General features: G+C 32.1%; 1 protein-coding gene across 2 annotated transcripts; it reads right to left on the reverse strand.

Moving 5' to 3' along the window:
• Nucleotides 1-289: 289 nt before the first annotated feature.
• Nucleotides 290-5,490, reverse strand: gny (garnysstan). Of its 2 annotated transcripts, none has more exons than XM_014435901.2 (4): nucleotides 5,407-5,490; nucleotides 4,920-5,021; nucleotides 4,769-4,844; nucleotides 290-4,581 (listed from the first exon to the last, which is right to left on the reverse strand). In XM_014435901.2, exons 2-4 carry the CDS (start codon nucleotides 4,939-4,941, stop codon nucleotides 3,090-3,092), a joined length of 1,590 nt encoding a protein of 529 aa, XP_014291387.1. In that variant the 5' UTR covers nucleotides 4,942-5,021; nucleotides 5,407-5,490; the 3' UTR covers nucleotides 290-3,089. The 2 variants fall into 2 exon arrangements, with proteins under 2 accessions (XP_014291387.1, XP_014291386.1); XM_014435900.3 differs by lacking the exon at nucleotides 5,407-5,490 and adding an exon at nucleotides 5,114-5,291.
• Nucleotides 5,491-9,892: the final 4,402 nt, after the last annotated feature.

The following is a 9,892-nucleotide window of genomic DNA, read 5'->3' on the forward strand; positions in this document are numbered from 1 at the left end:
AATAGACAAGTAAATAGATTGTCCTCAAGAAAATATGTATAGTAAACAATTAAGGGTATGCATATACATAATACATCAATAATAATATTAATATTACATCATGTAAGAAAATTTGAAATGGATTGTGAGAAATAAAAACTTTGTTACCAATTAATATGAATGATTAATAACTATCGACTAAATTAAAGAGCATATGAATGCAGTTCAAAAACTAAATTATTTGGTAAATAAAATGATCTTATTTTCAAAAAATAAATTGTTTACTAATAGGTTTCCAAGTAAATAACACTATTAATAAAACATTTATTATTCAATATGGTCCCAGTCTTTACAAACTTTTGTTAAATATACATAACTAAAGGGCCAGGAGCAAAAATGGTGGATATCTAGAAGATATAGAGTAACATTCCTTAAGTTTAACATGATTATTGCCAACAGTTTTTTTTTTTTTACAATAAATACACTCTTATAAGGTATAAATATTATCGACCAATGTAGTATTAGAGAGTTATGGTATCCAAAATATAATAATCTGGATATTACAAAAAAATTTGAAATCAATTTTTTTCACCCCTGGCTTATAAATATTTCTTTACTTCCAAGATAACTTATATCTTCTGACATGTGAAAATTAAAAGAAGTTTTTAAATGTTTTTTTTGTTTTTTTTTTTAAACAATCCTGGTTCTTAGTTAACATAACCAATAACATAATCATTTGTGTATAACTATTTTCTGTTACTCATCTGATCTACCATGGTACCTCATACTTTTTGGTCAAGCTATTATCATGTTGTGGTGTCAGGTCAGTGTGATTGCTGTTGCAGTAGCATAGCCATCCCCAACCATATCTTAAAGGAGAAACCAGGTAGGGCCCTGAAGAGACCTATCCATCTCCCTTCTTCCGGGAGATATCTATTTACATATCAGATAGAAGTTTAAAGACAACATTTAATGTTAATTAAAGGTTAATACTAATTATCTTTGAAGGCATCTAACTGTTTGGTGGACTAAGGAAATGTTTTGATTCCTCAGGTAGTAAAAAAAGTGCAACAAAATGTCTTCTGTTGAGTGGACGGTATCTTGCATCAGACTTCCTGGCAAGGCAAATGCCTGAACTAGCTTCTAGCAGCAATGTTCTAGAACTATGGTCCGCACCAAGACAATATCTCCTTCCCACTCAAACACACTAAATTAGGTCATTCTTTTTGATACACAGTAATTTATTAAGAAAAAAAAAGAATAATAGTAAAAAGAGTCCCATATTATACATCAAAAATATTTTATGTAAGAAAAAAATATATTTAAAAATTTTCACATAACATATTTTACTTTGGGGGTATAGTACAACTACAAAAGTCTAGCTATAGTATATTTAGATAATAATGATAAATTAAATTATTTATATCACACATCGATGCAATTAACTCCTAAAAATAATTCATCAAATCATGAACATAATGAACAAATAAAGTTGATGCACTCAAAAACTTATAAATTCTGAACAAACAATTAATTCATATGTATAGCTATAAAACTGATCAATATCAACTTTAATATAATGTATTTCGACCAAATGGAGGCCATGATGGTTGCACATTTACATATCAGTCCATGAGTACCCAGTTTCAAACGGTGTGAGTTCAAGTTCCATCTGGGGCAGTTAATATTTATTTCTTGGCGATTCCGTGAAATGAATCTTGAAACTCCCATCTGGTTAGAATCAGACAGAAATCTCTGGGTAATAGTCAGGTGTTATTAAGGGCCACTCACTCATTGGACTAGTTCTCCCTACCATTATCAGTACCAATAACTAACAAGCTTTCCGAATATTATCACAGTCTATTTTTTCCAATTAATATTAGTGATGACCTCTTCCCTGGCTAAAGATGTGCGAACCATCGTTTATTATTTTCAAAAATGGGACAATAAATTTAACAATCCAAGCTGAGTTTCAAGTAAAGTAATTTATCAGAATTTTGTAGCTGTAAATTTGGCATCAAATTACTCATCAGTGAAAAGAAAGAATCCTGATAGTAACCTTCATGAATATTAACCTATATGATAAACTAACCTAACTTTTCAACATTTGGCAGTCTTTAATACCCCAACATTATATTTTTATAAAAGATCAAATCTTTCAAAATCTATATATCTTAAGCTCTCATTTGAAATCTGATATAAACTTGAGGTTGAACATAATTATTGATCAGAGGTATTTCAAATATGAAAAAAAAAAATGAAACATACAAATACATATATTGTAAAGTTTGGTGTTTTGTATAAATAAAGATACCCATACCTACACACCTCTATCATATGGTAATGGTCTGAATCTCATAGGGATGATCTGTGATGAAAAAAGGGATTTCATGCCATATATGCTTTTTTGTGTTACTAATCATGCACTGTTAACACTATGCAATATCGACTGATATCTTTACACAATATTAATTCAAGTATATAAAAATTATAGTACATCTAAAACGGGTTGGGCCAGTAGGGTAAGGGAGCTTGCACAACCCCATCTCTAGCTCCTCTTCCCCTTCCTCACAATTACATATCCCTCCAACCGGGAACAATGTCTACAATAAAATGTTTTTATTAACAAACATTCTAGGGATTCCAAAATTTTTCCTTTTTTTAATTTTCATTTTAAAAGCTCCAGAAAAGGAAGGCCAGCCGATAAAGTGGAGAGAAGACAGAAGAGTGAGGGGTCAGCAGGAAAACGTTTGCCACTGTGCATACTTCTCCCTACTTTATTCACAGGCAAACTCATCCTAGAGGTCCTATACATTACATATAATCAATATCACTTCTATTAATGTAGTTATTTCCCAAAATGAACTTCTTCCAAACAAAATGTTTTAGAGCTTAGAATTTTCCAAGGCTCATTCACATGTCACTGCAAACAACATAAAATTACATCACACCCAATAATATAAAAAATTTAAAGCTAACAGTCTTGATTTATTATATACTAAATTACACAAACAGTTATCACACAATGTACTGGTGTCAACTTTGGAACAAACATATTTTAACAGCAAACAATATTCGATTTTCAGAGGAAACCAATAAATGACATAAACTTAAACAGCTTTCTTATGCTTTTTTAATAACTGTACAAAACTAAAATAAATAAAAAAATAGAGAAAATGTATAGAAGAATAACAACTTATAATTAATGGAAAAAGATCAGGATAACGTTCAGGAGGTTTCACGAGTACAGCTGAAAGTAACAAAACTATCCAGGAACACATTGAAAAAGAAAATAAATACTCACATTTACGGTATGTTGGTCTCTTCCTGAAATAATTTTCAATCTCAGGTATGTTGTAAAACATAGTCAAAGACAAAGCAAATATAGTAGAAAGGCTACAAAATGGTATGAACAGCCCATCTTTTAATAGCAAAGGAAACATACTAAACGAAGAAATGATTAGAAACCAATAACAGTGCAATGACTCTGCTCTAAATATCAACATCACTGGTAATGCAACAATTAATATACTCTTTTCATGAACTTGATAAGAAAATAAGAAAAATGCAAGAGAAGAGTTGATGAGTGCTAGTATAAATTTATGCTTTGTAGGTCTAAAAAAAAGATTAATACATGATGGTAATGAAGCAGTTAATGTTAGTAACCCACAGATCACAGCTAATATAGCGTTATCCACGTAAAGACGGAATTTGACAAATACATTTAATAAACACCAAAAGTTTGAAACTTTGTCTTCAAAAACTCCTCTATTTATAGGGAAAATTCTATTAATAACTTGGAAAAATTGCTCCTTGTTTCTGGACACAGGCAACCAACATATAACAAATGTTAAAACTACTGTGAGTGATATCAGCATGAATTTCTTAAAACCTTCTTTATAAGTAGTTGATTTAGCTTTCTGTTGACATATCCCCAAGTAATAGAAAAAAAATGGAAGACTAAAGTAAAGTAACATTTGTTTATATGAAACAGCAAGACAATAAAATATGCAAGCTAAGATATCATATCCAGATCCGAGGGCTATTATCGAATAGAGGGTTAATCCTAAAGAAACACAGTTATATTGAAAATGTCCATAGTCAATTAAAATGAGACCAGGATATGCAAGTAATACATATGTTTCTACCATCATAGTGAATTTACTTTTGTTAGAAGATCTATTATTAACATAAGAAAAGAGACCAGCAGCAGACAAGTAAGTAAGAAGATCTGAGTAAAGGACTGTATAGCGCATGAAAAGTTTATGACCATATGATTCAAAACCTCTAGACTCATTCAACGCAATATACTTCGGGTCTATATGGTTAGCAACAGCTCCCATCAAAAAGCTGTGATAGGCAGTAAGAGGAGGGTAGTCAAGGCCCCAGTAAAGAAGATCATTGTTCTCTGACTGAAAGTACCATTCAGAGGGGGGGAGATGGTAAGTTATTTCCATCCAGTGCCTATGTGCCTCATAATCTCCATACATAGGAGGCTGGCCTTTGCCCGAGTAATCAAACAGTCCTGTGCTCCATCTTAGAAATATACTCGATAGAATTCCTATAATGATATTGTTCATTCCACAGGAGGGTAATTCATACCTGAAACATTGATAAGAAGAATTTTGTGAATCAAAACTAAAAAATTATGGCTAAAGGTCATTTCCAGCTAATGAGAAAGGATACCTGTCCATTCCTGATAAGAAAAATTGAAACAAATATAAAAAAAAAAAATTAGTTTAACAGCATATCATAATAAAATGAATATATTCATTAAATTATTACTGACCTGGAACAAAAAACTTTTGCTATGGGAGAGTGAGGAATCCTATCCAACTTGTCGTCTGAGGAATCCTTTTTGGTTTCTTAAAATAAAATAATGCTCAGCATTCAAAATATTGTAAATATATAAGTATGTTAAAACAATCCAAACAGTTCACCATAATTAGAGTTGAGCTTCATCTTCTTTTAACAAATTCTGAATCAAATTTTTAACTGATTGATGCAACTGAATCTTCAATTTTCCAAATAAATAAGTATATCTATATAAAAATAAAACAAATATGTAAAAATGAATGATGTTTCATCTAGTGGCGACAAAAATTAAACAAATGAACTAAAATGAAATAGTTACTTAAAAGGTATTCAATAAACCTGCCATACATGAACCACAACAAACCAACTCACACTACATAGAAAGATAACACCAGGGTTTGATAAACATTACGTTATCCAAAGAAGTTATTTCAAATTAAAGTTCATTCCAATATCGTTTTGATATTTAACAAAATTTCTGCATAAAAAAGGTAAACAGGCATAAAAAGATGGTATTATCTTCGAATTAGAGTAATAGCTTTAAATAAGCTAAAAGAGTAGTAGATATCAAATATCATTAAATATAAAGATAAGCAAAAAAAACTTCCTTACTGCTACATAATAGCATACGGTCGATTTTGCTTTATTAAACAGAATAAATATAATAGTGCCATCGTGACGTCACTTAAATCAGCGACGCCTGAAAACGTAATAACTTTTATGTATATAAGATGGTCAGGGTTGCGGTAAAAAGAGGAACAAAAATAGTTGTAAACTTTTGACCGCATCCCTGACCATCTTCTTATATATCAATTTTTACGGTCAACTATATATACATATATGTAATAACTTTTACTGGCTATTTTACATTCTTCGATGCGAGAAATGGATGGGAGGCTCCCTGACGTAGAACACGCAGATGTCTTTCTTCCTACTATGCGCAGAAGTGGTAGACATCCTTGCTAAAGTTATGCGAATCGGCCGTAGCGCTCTCATGCCTAGTAAGGGCCTAGTGGAAATCCAATAACCCAGTAATCCAGGATAACCCATTTTACCTCAATTCTGGAATGAATGGTGGGAAATTTTTTTGGCAAGACCACCTTCGGTTGTATTTCTCGATGGTATACTTCCGGTTCATCAGTATTTGGTTATATCTGTGTGTAGGTTCTCCCGTAATCTTCATCCGGAGAGTTAAATGGGTCCGTATGACCTAGGTAGTTGCTTTTCCGCAGTTTTATGTCGGTGATTCTCAACTGTTTCGGAAAGTGTTCCCTAACCAGCCAATCATTAAATATTCCTAACAGCAGCTCTTCGTTGTAGAAATATTTTTCTTCGAGGTTGACACATCCTTAGTGGTAAAGCCTGTAGCGCGACCAATCTATCCATACGTACATCATTTATGTATCATGGTGGGAACAGTTCCATGCCGGGCAGGTTCGCCGTAACTTGTCTCACAAAATCATCTGCATCACGCTAAAATGGACTATCTCCAAGATATAATGCCTTAATGAAAAATTTGATCGGATCGTGAAGGGTGGGCACGAACTTTAGCAGCTGCGCATCCAAGGGGCACCCAGTAACTTATACCACAAGGCTTCTCTTACACAATAAACTCGTCCTAGAACCTCCATTTTTGTAACCTATACAACCTGAGGTTGTAATCATTATGAATTCAAGATCGGCTCTTGTGATATCTACAATGCTAGTACAATCACCAGGCTTTGAAGAGTTTCTTTTCATGATTGTTAAGGCAAGAGTCCTGCTCGAAATTTCACCTTCCCAAGCTGGAGGGAGTTTTTTGGGGGCATCAGAGACTCTATAGCCCAGATCACCTGAGATCTCTGATTCTACCTATTACTAATCTTTGTCAGCGACTTCTTTTTCTAATGTACACTGGAAGACCTTCCTACATATACTCTTCCTATAAGGTTGTGTTCCTGAATACTGAATGATAGTACTTGGTAGTCCCAATTTACGATCTCAATATAGATCTCCCCAACAACCACCACACTTCCTCAGAGTAGCACCCCTCTGGATTACTACAACAGATATAGCAATCTTGAAAAAAAAATATCCTTACAATAAAGAGCAGCTCTTGGGAATCTTTAATGATTGACTGGTTAGAGAATAATTTCTCGAATTGTAGAGAATTACCAACATAAAAATAACCTATAAGGAGAAGCAGCTCCCTAGGTGAAGATTATTGGAGAACCTAGCAAATGAAATGGCAATCCAGGAGGTTATCATTGTGGGAGTGAAGATAAGGATCTTTCTCTTAATCTATCTGGGTCCTATTTTTAATTCCTGTAATTCTCCTCTAATCTGTTTCAGTTTAGATTATAATGGTGTACATTCCTATTAACCTCAACATAAATGTTCCTTTCATGGGTGTAGCTTTTTTGCCTTCACTTTTGTTTTGAAGAAAAGTAGGGTCATATTGAATTTTTGTTTAGGAAATTAGGGTTACATTATTACCCCTATTCAAGGTATGATAGTGCTGCTCTCTTGCGGAGATCTATAGAGCCAATAAACCAATGATTCCCAATATTTGGCTCTCTTTTTGGGGGCTAAAAACATTATGTGGCACTCTTGGGCTAAAAAAAAAGACAGCACTTGTCGAACAAAAAAAATATTTTTTGCCAAAATTATCCCTACTAATTGAGTAAATAAAAAAAAAAAATATATATATATATAAAGTACTGGAATGCACTGTATATTCGCTATTTTAATTTTAAATGTTTATATATATTTTTTAAATACTTTGAGAAAGTAGCTTTCACTTGCGGCACCTCTGGTGAATATTTGGGGTAGGTACCCCATGGTAGCACGGTACCCACTTTGTGAAAAACTTTAATAGACCAACACTTATCTTTGCTGATTTATGAGATCTTGCAGACTCCTATTTTCCTATAACAAAATGAAATGTAGACTTTGCAATTGTCTATCTGGTTCTTACCTCAAGTGGCACCAAATGGAACTATAATTTTTCAGATTTCTTGATGTGTGCTGCTCTTTTGTGGTATATGTAAACTATTGCATCAATATTCCTAAATATCTAAAACTGGTGTAAAAAGTAATGAACAATTTAAGAAAATGTCTATTTTTCGATTATTTTGGCTAAAATGAAGGGGCTATTGGTAGATGAAATGTATGAATTACAAATTAATATTTTTATTTCCATAAAAAAAAAAAAAAAAAAATCAAATATTAGCAATAACATAGTTAAATTATAAATTATAACAATTAATTTTTTTTTTTTTTAAATAATTTGTAAAAGTATCAAAACAGTCATTGATAATACTTTTTAGAAAAAAAAAAAAAACTGATATATTTTGTAGGTCTTTCTTTATTTTTATCCACTGAAGCTGACTGCTTGCTTCAGTGGATAAAAGTCACTTATTCAATCAATTTCTTTATGTTTTTTATATCGAAATTAAATAGTTGTATAATTATTTATGAATGTATTTAAATATTTATAAAGTGTTTTATTATTATGATAATAAACTATGTAGATGTTTTAAATTTAATGTAATGAAATGTTAAAAAGGAAAAAGAAAAAAAAGTGATTGGGAAGAAAAAAAAATTATGAAACCTGAGATAAAAACAAAACTGTATTAAGTTTAATTCTTACAATCCAAATTCCTTTGTAAAATCCAATGCTCCTTATTTTGTTACTATTAAAACCATCCATAAAGACCTAAATGTTCCTTACGTAACCGACCTAGCCCGAACCTGATATCATTCCTTCCATTATAAACTCCCAAACCGACTAGTTTCTAACCTTGCTTCCTCTTCCATTCCTAGCAATCCTTCGAGGTGCCTGATAAGAAGATGGCCTCGTGACCTTATATTGTAAAATGTTTTTAGAATCATACTACTGGGTAGTTTCTCTACATGCTGTATCATATCATTATGATCTTACTTCAAATTTGCTTGATGTATTTTTTATGCAGTTGTAAATGTCGATAAATAAATTTTTTTTTTAAATTGTTTGTTTGTTTTTCAGACAATGATGAGATTTTAATTATCTATGGGCCCACTGAACTCTCCCAAAGGATTTTACTGTAATTTCAAATAAAATATGGTTTTAATTCTCATTTAGTATGTGTTGTAAATTAGTTTTGTTATGAACACAAAAATATATTGCCATTAAACCTCACCAACTAACACTCCAAATTTTGGGTATAAGCCCTCTCTGGTTGCTCTTGTAATCAACCTGAATCCAACCAGGAGGTTTACCATTTCCCTACACCCTAACATAATCTTACCAAAACAGTGCACTGTAGTAGTCAACTTTATGTGTTGATATCAACTGAAATTTAAGAAAGGACTTTTAATAGTTTTATTCTAGGTTTAAATTGTTAAATTCTAGAAGGGAAACCCCTGTAAGAGTGAGGTTTGGTCTGGCCACATCTTCCTAAGCCCAGCCCTCAGTATGCTTTGTATCCATATGTCATTAATACGTTAATGTCCATATTTTCATCTCAATTATAATGACTTTAATTATAATAAATCCGAAATTTGAAATATTGGTTCATCCATATTTTATGGTCTTTTTTCTTTTTTATCAGAAGTAAGGTAAACAGTGTAAACCGTATTTTATATTTATTATATTTTCGAACTTAAGAATGTTTAAGTGACATTTTGAGACATATCCCTTTTCTTCTCTCTACATAGTTACACTAACCATTAGATGTTGATCTTTTATTGCGAGAAAATGTGGAGAAGGGTGGAAAGAATGAAAAAAAAAAAAACAAGGCAGGAGGACCACTGGCTTTCCCAGTCAGTTACTAAAGCTTTTATTTATTTTTTTAATCCCTACTTTGCTATTTCTGATATATGGAGAGTTATCCTATATGTAACCACCTCATTCTAACCAGTGTGAGATGGTCAAGTTTTAATTCCATAGTACTCCACCAAATAAAAGTCAACATCCCAGGTTGGTTGGTAAGGTAAGACCTCAGCAAACTTGGCTGCAATGGCTGCTTAGTTTTCTAAAGTTGTTCAAGAACCATTTTGAGGAAATGGAACCTAAAAATTAGGGTTTCTGAGATATTGAGGTGAAGAAGGGTTTCCTACCTCTGAAGAAGTTGTTGTT

This window comes from Halyomorpha halys, unplaced genomic scaffold (assembly GCF_000696795.3).
Source record: "Halyomorpha halys isolate HHAL.00 unplaced genomic scaffold, Hhal_1.1 Scaffold1723.1, whole genome shotgun sequence".
NCBI lineage: Eukaryota > Metazoa > Arthropoda > Insecta > Hemiptera > Pentatomidae > Halyomorpha > Halyomorpha halys.

Coding starts and splice junctions, on each gene's coding strand:
- gny (XM_014435901.2), bottom strand. CDS start 4,941: ATGAAGCTCAACTCTAATTATG. Junction 4,845..4,919: donor GAAGCTCAACTCTAATTATG/GTGAACTGTTTG, acceptor TTTTATTTTAAG/AAACCAAAAAGGATTCCTCA. Junction 4,582..4,768: donor GCAAAAGTTTTTTGTTCCAG/GTCAGTAATAAT, acceptor TCAATGTTTCAG/GTATGAATTACCCTCCTGTG.